This window comes from Pyrus communis, chromosome 7, assembly GCF_963583255.1.
Source record: "Pyrus communis chromosome 7, drPyrComm1.1, whole genome shotgun sequence".
NCBI classification, from domain to species: Eukaryota; Viridiplantae; Streptophyta; class Magnoliopsida; order Rosales; family Rosaceae; genus Pyrus; species Pyrus communis.
Window position 1 is genome coordinate 7,885,215 of NC_084809.1, and position 14,030 is coordinate 7,899,244.

Sequence of the window (14,030 nt, forward strand, 5' to 3'; positions counted from 1 at the left end):
ACTTCACCAACCTCACACACTTACTTCACCAACCTCACACACTTACTTCACCTACAATTGACATTGATTCTCAACAGCTTATAACCTACTACTGCAGTGGAACTACTCATATAAGATTGTGTGTATCTCTACTGGAAGACAGTACTGCTACATATATATTTTGGTCTACTTTGTACTTGTACAGATGACGATGAGTCGGACAAGTAATGGACGGTTGGGTTGGGGTTTGCCTTTTGTAATTTTGCTCTTTCAGCCGGCAGTTGAAAATGTCTTACTACCAAAGGATTTTAATCTCTTTGGCACATGTCGACAGTTTGTCCTCTTGGCTCATTCATGTGTCTTTTCTATGACCTAATCAGATTATAAACCACAAGGATTTTTTTAGATCTTTGCAACATCAACTTGCGCTAGCTTCTAAACAATTAACTCCAACATAGGAAATCTGTGTAATTTTCACCGGGAAATTGAACAGGGGCAAATAGAAACTAGTTGTGCAGTACATCGCTAGTTATTAAGACCAAAATTTTTATGGAGAACGCAATCTATCTGTTATTTAAGAGCACTTGATTCACCAAATTGTCCAAGTTTTTGGATGAAAAACCATGTGGACCGGTGGCTTCTTCCGCAAGTTTCTTCCACTCTATGGCCCTAATTTTCACTTTCTTGCCCTTTTCCCCATCCATTAATTCTCTAACAAGCTTCTCCATCTCATCTCTCTTCACGTTACTATCGATTTCCATGCCACTGCCTCTTTCGTTGCAAGTGAAGTAACAGTTTGTCTGCTGATCACCGAAGAGTGGCCAACAGAGTAGAGACACTCCAGTAGACAAACTCTCAACGGTTGAGTTCCAGCTGCTGTGTGTTAAAAACCCTCCAACTGATGGGTGGTTAAGGACTTTCTCTTGCGGGCACCAACTTACTATCTTACCTCTTTCCTTGGTTTCAGCCACAAACTCGGGTGGCAAAATCACTGACCAGAATGGCCTAATTATCCACAGGAAGGGATGCTTGCTATTTGCAAGTACCCAGCCAAACTCAATAACATGTTAGTGTGTCATCTGTGCAATTACTTTACTTTACGTTTTGTTTTTTTTTTCCGTTTTGTCCTGCTTTTAAGCTCTCATTAATCTCTCAAACCCTCAACATCTCTTTCTTCCATAGTATATATAGTAGTCCCTAGATCATTGAAAGAATACGAATATATATATATATATATATATATATATTATGATATATAGTTTTGATAAGCAACATATTGAGAGGGTGTGAGTTCGAAGGTTCTTCCACTGTGCAAGGAAGAGCTTTATGAGAAGAAGAATGTTCTGGGCTGTTTTATCCTGAGGAAGACGTGGTGTTTTTGAAATACTTGCACACTTTGGACAGAGCTGTGAAACGTCTTAAAGAGAGCGACTTAGTCCGCGACTCATACCAAGAATCATTCATCACTCAAGACTTCTACATTTTTCGGGTAACTTCGTTCCTTTCTATTTCAAGTTTCAACAATGTCACTATACCAGTAGGGGAGAGCCCTTAAGTGTATACCTTTCATTCCCGGAATCCAATCTATCATCTGTCAAACAGCTCTCCTCTACAACACCCAAGTAATCATATTCATAAGTCATATGTAATAAACAAGCAATGAATCATTAAAATTCGAAAAATTCTTCAATATTTTTACTGTTCAGTGATGCAAGTCATCTTTCTACCAAAGCAGAATAGTGTTTAGATCCCATTAAGCTGCATGCAGATGCAGGTAAAGTAAAGAACAGCACGATAGGGAGTCTAAATTCTTCAGCAGCCGTGATAGTAAACGTCATGAGTCCATCTGAAACAATGCAAGACACTGGAGGATTAAGAATGTTGGAAGTTGCCATGTCATTGAGTTTTATTACAAGGTTACAAAACGAGCCAAGAAATTTGTTATATAGAATCACAATTCAAAAAGGAGTCTTGGGCGGAGTCTGCATCTGACTCTGGAAGGCTATCAGGAATTGTTTCAGAATGAAAGTCAGACAAGCCATCAAAAGAGTTGCGTCCGAGAGATTTAAGAAAGAAATTGTTTTGAACTTTTTGTTGATAAAGGTTATGTGAAAGCCTCAATGGTGGAGGAGTTTGCTAATTTCACCATTGCCTTGATATGGCTTTGAAATGGAAGCAATATGAATACGGTGTGAGGCTCCTACTTCCATGGAGCTCATATTCGATTTGCAATTGCGTAAATGCATGCAGTTGAGCTTTATAGATGATCAAAAACTTCGAGTTCAATAAATAGAAGACGGTGGGTGATGCCTTTTCTTCTGTACTTGTATTTGAAGGGCTATACCGAGATTAGAAATTACATGGAGAGGGTGAAAACATTTTCATGAGCTACAAATTCAACATAACTCAAATCAAACAACGCTTATGTACCATCTAAAATAGCATTGCGATAATAGAAGAAGCGATGGAGTAAAGTAGCTTGAGAAAATAGGATTTAGCTTTTTGATGGGTAAAAGCTTTATCAGTACTAAAAATAGTGCCTACAGACATATGCTTTTATTTCATATAGTCGAAACTATATACATTAGACATAAATGTTTATGGTTCGAACACGTGAAAACTCGTTTGTTTGAAAATGTTGAAATATAAGTGCTTTAGCTGAATAAACTTGTATTTAGTTTCAGTAACAGGTTTAAATGTGAGCCATTGGCTTACATTCTAATTGGACAGCTAAGATGTAATCTTAGAGTTAGTGACTTGTGTTGACACATGTAACTATCTTATAGGATAGATTGCATGAATGGTTGGATTTGAGTTTTGTATCATAGAGAGAGAATCTCTCTCTGTCTAACGGTAATATATCTCTCGCACGTTTTGTGTGAGGTGTGAATGAATGAAAACAACTTTCTGTGAGAACCTTCTCTCTGCAACTCTCTGACCATTTTTTTTTTTTCAAATCATTCCTTACCATAGAGATCATAGTCTTTGAGATTCTAACATGGCCTCAGATCCAGGTTTGGTCGTTTAACACTGAGAGATTGAATTTGCGAATGAACGATTTAAAATTTGAAGAAATTGGTTGCGAGATTTGTGTCTAATATGGCAGGATTTGGAGGTGGTGAGCTGAGAGCGCCGATCTTCACCGGCAAGAATTATGAGTTCTGTAGCGTAAGGATGAAGACTATTTTCAAGTCTCATGGATTATGGGAGTTCGTTGAAAAAGGAGTAGAGTGCTCAAATTCGAAGGGAGTTGATGAATCTGATGCAAAGAAGAAGGAGAATGAGGAATCGAGTGATGCTGCAACTCTCATGGAGAAGCTCATGAAAGATGCCAAGGCGCTGGGGCTGATTTAGAGAGCAATTTCCGATGAGATCTTCCTTTGGATCTTTCACGAAGAAACCTCTAAGGGAGTTTGGGATATCCTGCTGCAAGAATTTCATGGCGACAAATAGGTTAGAAGTGTTAAATTACAAGGTCTTCATAGAGAATTTGAATATACCAGAATGAGAGATGATGAGTCCCTATCTGATTATCTTACAAAATCGTTTGATCTGATAAATCAAATGAGAAGTTATGGAGAGGAATTGTCTAAAGAGAGAATTGTGCAGAAAGTGTTGATTAGTTTACCCTCTGCATATGATCCTATATGCTCGGTGATTGAACACTCAAGGGATATATATGTGATTGAGGTTCAAGAGGTAGTTGCCTCATTAAAAAGTTTTGCACAGAGATTTGAGAGACATAATGAGAACAAGACTGAGAAAGCATTTGCAAGTCTAAGTGTGAATCCCAAACTTGCCAATTCTTCTGGAAATCAAGGCAATCGATACCAGAAGAATTGGAAACCCAAATTTAAAAAGTGGGATCAAAAGCCCGCTTACCAATTTGGGAAGCAAACTACAACTGTAGAAGGTGGTAGAAACCCTTGCAGGCACTGTGGTAAGTACCATTATGGAGAATGTTTTCTTTAAGGAAAACCTTAGTGTCACTGTTGTGGGAAAATTGGTCATATTGCAAGGGACTGCAATAATAAGAAAGGTGCTTAAGGTGTTCAGCAGCTAAATTTTGCAACTCAGTTTCCTTCCACACCAACCATGTTTTATGTAAATAATGCAGTTAACAAGAAGTCTATTGAAGATGTATGGTATGTGGATAGTGGTTGTAGTAACCATATGACTGGCAGAAAAGACGTGCTAGTTGATATTGACAGAAGCATAACTGCAAAGGTAAAATTGGGAACTGGATAATTGGTTGATGTTATTGGAAAAGGAAGTTTGGTGGTGGATACTAAGATGGGAATGAGGTATATCAAAGAAATAATGCTTGTCTTAGGTCTTAAGGAGAATCTACTAAGTGTAGGGCAAATGATGGAGTATGGATACTTTTTGATTTTTAGAGATAATAAGGCTGAAATTTATGATGATTGCTCTCTCTTTCTAATCTAGTTGCTAAGGTGCCAATGAGAGGAAACATAAGTTTTCCTTTGAAACTTCAAACAGATTTGCATTTTGCATTAAGAGCAAGTGTGAGTAAGTCAACTTTGATCTGGCATAGAAGAATGGGGCATCTGAATGTCAATAGCTTGAAGCTGCTACATGATAAAGAAATGGTGCTTGGATTGCCAAAAAAAAAAAAACACCAATGAAGTGTGTGAGGGGTGCATTCTTGGGAAACATTGCAGAGATTATTTTCCAAGAGAGACAACAAGTAGGGTCACTATTCCACTGGAATTGGTACACATTGATGTTTGTGAACCAATGCAAATTGTTACAAATGCTGGAAATAGGTACTTCCTCACTTTTATAGATGATTGTAATCTGATGTGTTGGGTTTACTTTTTGAGATACAAATATGAGGTGTTCAATGTCTTTAAGAAGTTTAAGGCTACTGTTGAACTGCAAAGTGGGTATAAGTTGAAGAAACTGAGAAGTGACAGAGGAGGAGAGTATACATCCATTGAGTTCAACAAGTTATGTGAAGAAATGGTAATGGAAAGGCAACTCACTATGGCATACTCACCACAGCAGAATGGAGTGGCTGAAAGGAAGAACATGACCATTGTGGAGATGGCTAAATGTATGATGTTTGAGAAGAAGATACCATTAGAGTTTTGGGCTGATGCAGTTAACACTACAGTATATGTCCTAAATAGGTGTCCAACTAAGGCTTTGGACAAGAAAACTCCATTTGAAGCCTATAGTGGAAGAAAGCCAAGAATTAAGCATTTAAAGGTGTTTGGTTCTCTGTGCTATGCACATGTCCCAGAACAACAGAGACATAAGCTTGACTTGTCTAGCATAAGGTGTGTGTGTTTCTGGGGTATAGAAACTACGAGAAAGGTTACAAGTTGTATAACATTGAATCTGGAAAGGTGATTATATCCAGAGATGTAGTATTCAATGAGGAAGCAAGTTGGGATTAGAGTACACAGAAGGAATGTAGCATTTCAGTTCCACTTGCTGATGTTTACTGAGAAAGAAAATGAGACCGGTGAATCAAGCTTAACACGAGCTGAGATGTTAGAAATAGATGGTGAGACACCAAGAAGCGTTGATGAAACACAAGTCAGAAGTGGTACTACTGGAAAAAGTGAAGGGTCAGGTCCACATGATTTCGATCATACTCCACTAAAATATAGAAGCAATGCAGAAGTGCATGAAAGATGCAATCTGTGCATTATTGAACCTGAAACCTTTGAAGAAACTGCTAAGGATGAAACATGGCAGAAAGCAATGGAGAGTGAAATTGCAATGATAGAGAAGAACAATACTTGGGAGTTGGTTAGTAGACCATTTGATAAACTAGTAATTGGTGTTAAATGGGTTTACAAAACCAAGTTAAAACTTTATGGCTCAGTGCAAAAAAACAAAGCTAGATTGGTTGCAAAATGATACTTTTAAAAGCCTGGAATATATTTCAATGAGACTTTTGCACCAGTTGCTAGGCTTGATACAATTAGAACATTGATTGCATTGGATGCACAGAAATGGTGGAAATTGTTCAAATTGGATGTGAAATCAGCATTTTTGAATGGAGTATTGCATGAAGAAGTGTATGTTGATCAATCCCCTGGATTTGTGGTTAAGAACAAGGATGATGAAGTTTACAGACTCAAGAAGGCTTTATATAGTCTTAAGCAAGCTCTAAGAGCTTGGTATAAAGAAATCAACTCTTATTTCACTAAGGCTGGTTTTCAAAGAAGTCTTAGTGAAGCAACATTATATGTGAAGATTGCTAAAAGTGGAATACTCATTGTTTCACTATATGTGGATGATATCATCTACATTGGGAGTTCATAAGAATTGATGATGGAGTTCAAAACTGAGATGATGAGACAGTATGAAATGACTGATCTTGGGTTGTTACATCATTTCTTGGGTTTATGTGCTATACAAACTGACACTTGCATTTTCTTCCACCAGAAGAAATATGCAAAGACACTACTGGATAAGTTCGATCTCAAAGATTGCAAATCAGTTGCTACTCCTCTTGCAATAAATGAAAAGCTATCTAAGACAGATAGAAGTGAACAAGCTGATGAAAGCTTATATAGGCAGATAGTTGGAAGTCTGCTATATTTGACTGCTACAAGGCCGAACATCATGTTTGCAGCAAGTTTGGTAGCTAGATTTATGCATGGTCCTACCAGAAAGCATATGAGAACTGCCAAGAGAGTACTTAGGTACATTCAAGGCACACTTGATTATGGTATATCATATAAGAAGGGGAAAGAAGCAATGCTCATTGGCTACTGTGATAGTGATTGGTCAGAGAGTGAGGATGACATGAAAAGCACGTCTGCATATGCATTTACCCTTGGATCAGGTGTATTTTCTTAGGCATTAGTCAAGCAAAGTAATGTTGCACTATCCACTGCAGAGGTTGAATGTGTTAGTGCAGCAGAAGCCACTGCATAGGCAATATAGTTGAGATTTGTTCTCTCAGATTTTGGTGAAAAACAAGATGATGCTACACCAATTCTATGCGATAATACCTCAGCTACAACCATAACCAAGAATCCTGTGAACCATCATAAGACAAGGCATATAAACATGAGATTTCATTTCATCTAGATGCTTTGCAAGATGGAGAGATCAATTTATTATACTGCAAAACTGAAGAGCAAACTGCATATATTTTTACCAAGGCATTGGCCTGGAATCGGTTTGAATACCTGAGAAGAAAGCTTGGAGTAATCTCAACTAAACACTTAGAAGAGAGTGTTGAAACATAAGTGTTTTAGTTGAATAAACTTGTATTTAGTTTCAGTTTACATATTTAAATGTGAGCCATTGGATTACATTCCAATTAGATTGCTAAGATGTAATCTTAGAGTTAATGACTTGTGTTGACACATATAACTATTTTATAGGTTAGATTGCATGAATGGTTGGATTTGAGTTTTGTATCATAGCGAAAGAATCTCTCTCTCTCTAACGATAATATATCTCTCGCACGTTTTGTGTGAGGTGTGAATGAATGAAAGCAACTTTCTGTGAGAACCTTCTCTCTGCAACTCTCTGAGCATTTTTTTTCAATTCATTCCTTACCACAGAGATCATAGTCTTTGAGATTCTAACATAAAATTCAAAGGTAGATATAATTATATAAGAAAATAGTTCTTTTGAAACCCAATACGTAACCATCTAAAGTGGTTTCAGCACAAAAATGAGTAAAATAGAAAGCAAATTGAAAGAAGAATGAAGAGCCAAAGTAGGCTACTTGAAACAAACTTAATATAAATTGCGTTTTGATTCTGGACATATCTAGTTTCAAAACATATAATATTTGCTCAAAACAAAGCCATAAGAACCTGGAAATCAAGAGCCAAATAGGCTACTTGAAACATAGTTTTTCTCTGCAGAAAAATTAGTTTTCTGCAACTCATATAACAGCCCGTTTCTAATTCCATGTAGTCTAGTGATTATGTAATAAATAAATTAAAGAATCTGTTGATTTTGTAAATTTGCATTCTATAAACTGGAAAATAGTTGTATGAAAATTTGATGAAGCAAGCAGGAAGAATTATCAGAAAACTTACAGAGAGAGTTCATTGCTCTCAGTGCATTGTATTGTATTGAAGCATCACTCACTCACACAAGAAGTGTGAAGGAATACACAGAGAATCTAACCGTTAAGCTTCAAATGGTTCACATGAGCCTATGAGATAACAAACCATATTGAGCAGCACATGCTTCACTTAAACGTTCTAACACAAAAGATATGTGGCACAACACAAGTCATTAAGATGTTTTAGTCTCAGCCATGCATTGCAGCTAAATGTTCATGCTATAATTAAAACTAAGAGAGTAAATTGTACCAATGATTCCTCAACTTTAATCAAATTGGAGCAATGGTCCTTCAATTAAAAATCTATTACCATTGGTCCCTCAACTCATAAAATGTGTAGTTATGGTCATTTTCGTCAACTTCGTTAGAATTTTGTTAAAATAAGTTATGTTGGAATGATCATTGCTACAATAGGGTCCTTCAACTCATCAAAATGTGTAGCTATAGTTATTTTCAACTTCATCAGAATTTTGTCAAAATGAGTTATGTTGGAAGGACTATTGCTACAATTAGTTAAAGCTGATGGACTATTGCTCTAATTAGGTTAAAGTTGAGGGACCATTTTTCCAGTTGGATCAAAGTTGAGGGATCAATGGTAATGAATTTTTAGTTGAGGGACCATAGTAGTACGTTTTGATGAGTTGATGAACCAATGATAATAGATTTTTAGTTGAGAAACCATTGCTCCAACTGATGAAGTTAAGAGACCATTGCTACAATTTACTCTAACTAAATACAAAACACTAAAAGCTTTACATAAAACTTGACATCCAAGCAATCTTCATCTTTGCAACAAGCTTAATCTCCAACATAATCAAAACAGAAAGACCCATTGGTAGACCTGTAAACAGGTTGGGTTTATTGGGTTTGAGTCGGTTTCAACCCGACCCGTTAAGTTAACGGGTTATCCGAACCCAACCCGTTTAGCTAACGGGTCACCCGTTTCATCCGTAAACACCCATTAACAATTATTATTATTTTGCATAGAGTTTATTTTTTGTTAAGATTTGACTGAAATTACTAAAACATCATCAACTAACAGGTTGACCTAAAATGACCCGTTATTTAACGGGTTCAGTTAGCGACCCGATCCATCCAAATACTAATATTAACGGGTTGGATCGGTTCAAAATGCCAGATCTACCCATTGGTTTCTCTCCAAGTTCTGCCTTCTGCGAACACAAAGCTTTACGCCATATGATAACAAACACGAAATCATGTTTTTTATCCTTCATGATTCAGACCCACATGGCTTACCGCCTTCTTTTTTATCCTTCATGCCCTAATTCCTTCTTTTGTCCTCTCTCCCTTATCCTATTGTTCCCAATCTCCAATTCAGCCTCGTATTCTTTGAAATCGAGAAGCAAAAACCTGCAATAGCGAGTGAATTTCACAAACCCATTGAGCACTGAAACGGTGGGCTCACGTCACCTTCGTGATTCACAATCTGTTCATCCAAAAAGATTTGCACTGGAAGATGACGGCCTCTTTGGAGCGAAGGGAGTAGCGCCAGGAGGAGGTGGCGGAGGGGGTGGAAAGGCGGCGGCGGGGGAGGAAGTTGGAGGTGGCGACCCACAAGGCAGTGTTCGAAGAAGGGGGTCTGGGTCCTCTGCCGAGAATACTCGAATCTGGGTCGACCTGAAAGAGATGTCACCATTGTAATCTCTGAAGCACTGCGCAACTCGAATTGCGAAAGGAATGGCACCCTTGAAATCTCTGAAGGCAGAGAACCCCGTGGATTCAAGTATAAGAAGTAGGAGAATCATTTTCTCATTGGTTAATCACGGCAAGTAAATTCTCAAGCTTTTTGTTTCTGGGTTTTTCCCTTTGCAATCTGCAATGTCAGGATTCTGGGATGGCACCCTAAAATTTCGATGGATGAGAAATTTGAAAAACCTATTGGGGAGGAGTTTCAGTTGAACCTTTTGATTCTGCAATTGAGCTATATTGCAGCTTATGCATGTGAGCTTCTGAAAATGGAGGGATGGGCTTGGAGGCTTTGAAAAATGTGGAGGCTGGGGCGAGAGCGTTAGAAGAAATTCCTGATGGATTCTCCTGCACCAATTGGGAGTATTTTGCTGTATCAGGAGACATGTCAGGGTTTTAAGGATTCAGATTAAACGGAAAGTTCAAAAAAAAAAAAGAAAAAAGAAAAGGATTTGAAGGTATAGATGGGCTTGACGAGGGTGGAATTAAGGACGGTTCTAAAAGATGTTAGGTGTTAGTTGGATGGCGGATTGAGGTCTAGCGTCTAAGCATGAGCCTATGTAGATTAAACGAATTTAAGTAAATTTATTATAGATTGTATAAATAGTGCCTATTTATACTTAAAAAATACATAATTGTATTGAGATGTATAAATTGCAAAATAAAATGACATATAGATATAAAGTATTAGAACATATTAAAAACAGGAGGAACAAGCATACAATGAGTGTTCATCCAAGTATTCCACAAGTTTCTTACATTTTATTGACAAAATAAAATGCAATATAAAAGTTATCGATTTTCTGTTCAAGTGAGAGTCGGGACCCAGATAGGTTTAGACGAGCTAGGTGGGCGCCTAGGCAAGCTATGCGGATGCCTAAGCAGGTCTAGGGGCACTTTTTTAATTTTCAAATGCTTATGGATTAATCGGAGTGGTAACTAATTGCCTAGTGACTATGTGGGTTCTAGGCAATGCTAAGCAGAGATTTTTAGAACAGCGCAACAAATTTTACCTTCCTCAAGCTGCTAGATATGTTTTTTAATTTCATAATGTCTACGTGGGGCCACATTGACATGTGGTGTCCAGTTATTGTCCATGTAGGCGCAACGTTGGTCATTAACAAAGGTTCTGACGAAAAGCTTAACAAAAAGTATGACAATGTCCTACAATCCTCATTTAAATATGAGACTCGGATGAAAAAAAAAACCTGATGTATGAAAATTTGAAAATCACGATACTTTATAGAAGTAAAGTGGGAATTACCCTTTTTCTAATTACTTCTTACCATTTCAATTATAAAAACAAATAAAAATAACAATCTTGTAGCTTTATGAAACCAAAACCAACAATCATATCAATTTCAAACACACAACAAAGCCAACATACATAGGATCACAGTATGAAGCGAAAATGAGCAACGTACTGGTTTATTAAGACCACATGCTTCTAGTATTTTCCTTGAAGCACATTGTTGACCACAAAATCCAAGTTTTTTATTGAAGAACCGTTGGGACCAGTGGCTTCTTCTGCTAACTTTTTCCACTTATTAGCCTTCCTTTTCATTTTCTTACCCTTCTCTCCCTCCATCAACTCTCTAACAAGCTTCTCCACTTCATCTCTCTTCACATCATTATCAATCTCCATCCCAGTCCCCAATCCATTGCAAGTATACCAACAATTTGTTTGCTGCTCCGCAAAGAACGGCCATGAGAGCATAGGCACTCCAGCTGTCACGCTCTCAATGGTTGAATTCCAACCGCTGTGTGTCAAAAACCCTCCAACTGATGGGTGGTTAAGTACTTCCTCTTGAGGACACCAACCTGCTATTAGACATCTTTCTTTGGTTTCGGCGACAAACTCAGGTGGCAAAATTGCTGAGTCGCCGATGACCAAATCCGGCCTAATTACCCACAAGAAGTGATGCTTACTATTTGCAAGTCCCCAACCAAACTCCACAAGATGCTCTGGTGTCATGACCACCACACTCCCAAAGTTCACATAAACAACCGAGTTTGGTGCCTTGGTGTCGAGCCATGGAATGCACTCGGCTTCTTCTTTCCATAGGCTGTATCCCACAGACTTCAAAGGGTCTTCTTCTATTTGATTAATAAGCAACTGAAGAGGGCCAATGGGGTAGAGATGTGGAATCATGGATGAGATAGCATCCAAAATATCATGCTCCAACGCTTCGAAAGTATGAATTACAACTGCCGAAGCTTTATGTGCTCTCTCAGTTGCTTCACTTGTTAAGGAAAACGCACTGTCATTCGGATTTGTGGTTCGTAGAAAGGTTGGAAGATCCCTTAGACGGATATCTTTCATTCCCGGTATCCAATCTATGACGGTGTCTAAGTAGCCATTTGATAGATACCTCTCATCTGCAACATTAAAAACGGTGTAAGTTCAGTTAAGTAAAAAAAAAAACTGATATACTAATTAGTTCTTCATTTTCTTACACTTCCCCTCTACCTTTTAGTGGTGTAAATCCTTTTTCGGCAAGAGCACGATAATGCTTGAATCCCATGAAGCCACAAGCAGCAGTAGGAAAGAACAACACAATAGGAAGTCCAAGTTCTTCAGCAGCTGTGATTGAGAAGCTCATAAAACCATCTGAGACAATGCTGGTCACAGGAGGGGTATTGTTGGAAGCTGCAACAGCATTTAGTTTAGCGAGGAGACTTTGAAATGGAGCCAATAAATTGTTTTGAATGGCATCACAGATATCATAGATATCTTGGGTTGAATCTGCTGAATCCGAAGGCGGCAGGCCATCGGGGATAGTTTCGAAATGGAAGTCCTTGAAGCCGTCTAAGGTATTGGGGCCTAAAGATTTGAGAAAGCGTCTGTGGTTGTATTCGGTGTTGACGAAGGTGATACGAATACCTCTGTGGTGTAGGAGCTTTGCAAATTTGAGGAGAGGCTTTATGTGGCCTTGATATGGGAATGGGAGGCATACAGCATGAGGCTTATGATTTGCAGCTACCTCCATTGAACCCATTACTATTCCTTAATCTTTTTTGCACTCGAAGTAATAGGCAGGTCGGAGATGTCTCTGCTGGTACTACTTAGCATCTATTTATGGAAAATACTTGGGGAATCAACAACAATAACATAGGGTAAAATTACATTTTACCTCCTCAGGTTTGTGGTTGATTTTAATTTCTTACAACATCTTTAAAATATTTCAATTTCATACATTTATTTATCATTTTATTTCGATTTCATACATCCGTTAGAAAATCTGTTAAGTAAACTATTAAATGATGACGTGGTGATGACGTGGTAATGAGGAGGCTGCCAAATTGGTCATGTGGGGGTGGGGATGGGGTGTGCTCAGGGAAGAAGATGGGTTTCTTAGGAGAGCATACCTGTATCCGACCATATCCATCAAGTATCTTATGCGATACTGCATTGGATATGGGATACTGTACTTGATTGACATGTCCATGCATCCATCATAGATGACAACACAACGATAATATAATAATGATTGATCATGTCTGCAAGATTGCAACCAAAATGTCAAAATATGTTTATTGTAGCTAATTGCCAAAAATACTTTGGCTCCTTCCATTTCAAGGTGATACTAACTTTTAATTTTTTTTTGCCGGGTAATTACATACCACCTTAATTTTGGTTTACATAACAAACTCATACCTCATCATTTGATCATTGCAATATCATATATCGATTTACGAATTTGTAGCAATAATAGACCTCCGTTAGTCAATCTGTGAAATTGACCGTTAAGTGATAACGTGATAAATGTAGAACTTATATTTTTTGCTAACATGACAGTCAGTACTCAATTGTGTCATGTAAATAAATAAATTTTAACATAAATAAATTAAAAAGAGTGGGCCCCACCCACGCATTCAATTCACAATCCAGCGTCTGCCCCGAACAGCCCTCCGCCCTCGTCGAACTCCCCCTCTTCGTCTCCGACCTCCACATTCACTAGCACATAAAGTTATATACAACAAAAGAATGTTGAAATAAGGATTAGAATGGCTCCCTTCTTTTCATACTCAACTCTGATAATTAAACATTACACAACTAGTAAAGAATCATTCTTCCTCAATGACAAGTCAGGACATTTGGGTAAAAAAGAAATTCTTGTGATTTTATTTTGATTTACATTGAAAAAAATGTTTCATGCTAAAGTGTAAAATTAAAAGTTATAAAATCATATTCGACTCTAATTGTGGTGGTAAAAGTTAAAATGTCTCCAACACATATAGGGTCAATTTGATTGTTTAACTTTTAACTCAT

General features: G+C 37.7%; 5 protein-coding genes across 5 annotated transcripts in view; 2 read left to right on the forward strand and 3 right to left on the reverse strand.

Moving 5' to 3' along the window:
• The window catches only part of LOC137739463 (7-deoxyloganetin glucosyltransferase-like), a 5,987-nt gene extending 5,877 nt beyond the window's left edge, over positions 1–110 (reverse strand). Inside the window, exon 1 of the mRNA XM_068479035.1 lies at positions 83–110. Within this exon, the coding sequence (XP_068335136.1) occupies positions 83–110 (28 nt within the window). The remainder of the gene's footprint in view (positions 1–82) is intronic.
• A 432-nt stretch (positions 111–542) lies between these two features.
• Positions 543–1,046, reverse strand: LOC137740470 ((R)-mandelonitrile beta-glucosyltransferase-like; the record flags this gene model as incomplete). The annotated part of the gene is made up of 1 exon (XM_068480331.1): positions 543–1,046. A coding segment is annotated over one exon (504 nt), but the record flags the coding sequence as incomplete, so codon positions are not given.
• A 2,437-nt stretch (positions 1,047–3,483) lies between these two features.
• On the forward strand, positions 3,484–4,227 carry LOC137740471 (uncharacterized). Its single transcript, XM_068480332.1, has 2 exons — positions 3,484–3,919; positions 4,097–4,227. The coding sequence occupies exons 1-2, from the start codon at positions 3,484–3,486 to the stop codon at positions 4,225–4,227; spliced, it is 567 nt and encodes a 188-aa protein (XP_068336433.1).
• A 2,061-nt stretch (positions 4,228–6,288) lies between these two features.
• LOC137740472 (uncharacterized mitochondrial protein AtMg00810-like) lies at positions 6,289–6,819 on the forward strand. Its single transcript, XM_068480333.1, has one exon. The coding sequence runs from the start codon at positions 6,289–6,291 to the stop codon at positions 6,817–6,819; it is 531 nt and encodes a 176-aa protein (XP_068336434.1).
• A 4,222-nt stretch (positions 6,820–11,041) lies between these two features.
• Positions 11,042–12,843, reverse strand: LOC137740822 (7-deoxyloganetin glucosyltransferase-like). Its single transcript, XM_068480628.1, has 2 exons — positions 12,228–12,843; positions 11,042–12,136 (listed from the first exon to the last, which is right to left on the reverse strand). The coding sequence occupies exons 1-2, from the start codon at positions 12,754–12,756 to the stop codon at positions 11,205–11,207; spliced, it is 1,461 nt and encodes a 486-aa protein (XP_068336729.1). The 5' UTR covers positions 12,757–12,843; the 3' UTR covers positions 11,042–11,204.
• Positions 12,844–14,030: the final 1,187 nt, after the last annotated feature.

Coding starts and splice junctions, on each gene's coding strand:
- LOC137740822 (XM_068480628.1), bottom strand. CDS start 12,756: ATGGGTTCAATGGAGGTAGCTGCAAATCATAAGCCTCATGCTGTATGC. Junction 12,137..12,227: donor AGGATTTACACCACTAAAAG/GTAGAGGGGAAG, acceptor TTAATGTTGCAG/ATGAGAGGTATCTATCAAAT.
- LOC137740472 (XM_068480333.1), top strand. CDS start 6,289: ATGGAGTTCAAAACTGAGATGATGAGACAGTATGAAATGACTGATCTT.
- LOC137740471 (XM_068480332.1), top strand. CDS start 3,484: ATGAGAGATGATGAGTCCCTATCTGATTATCTTACAAAATCGTTTGAT. Junction 3,920..4,096: donor AAACCCTTGCAGGCACTGTG/GTAAGTACCATT, acceptor TAAATAATGCAG/TTAACAAGAAGTCTATTGAA.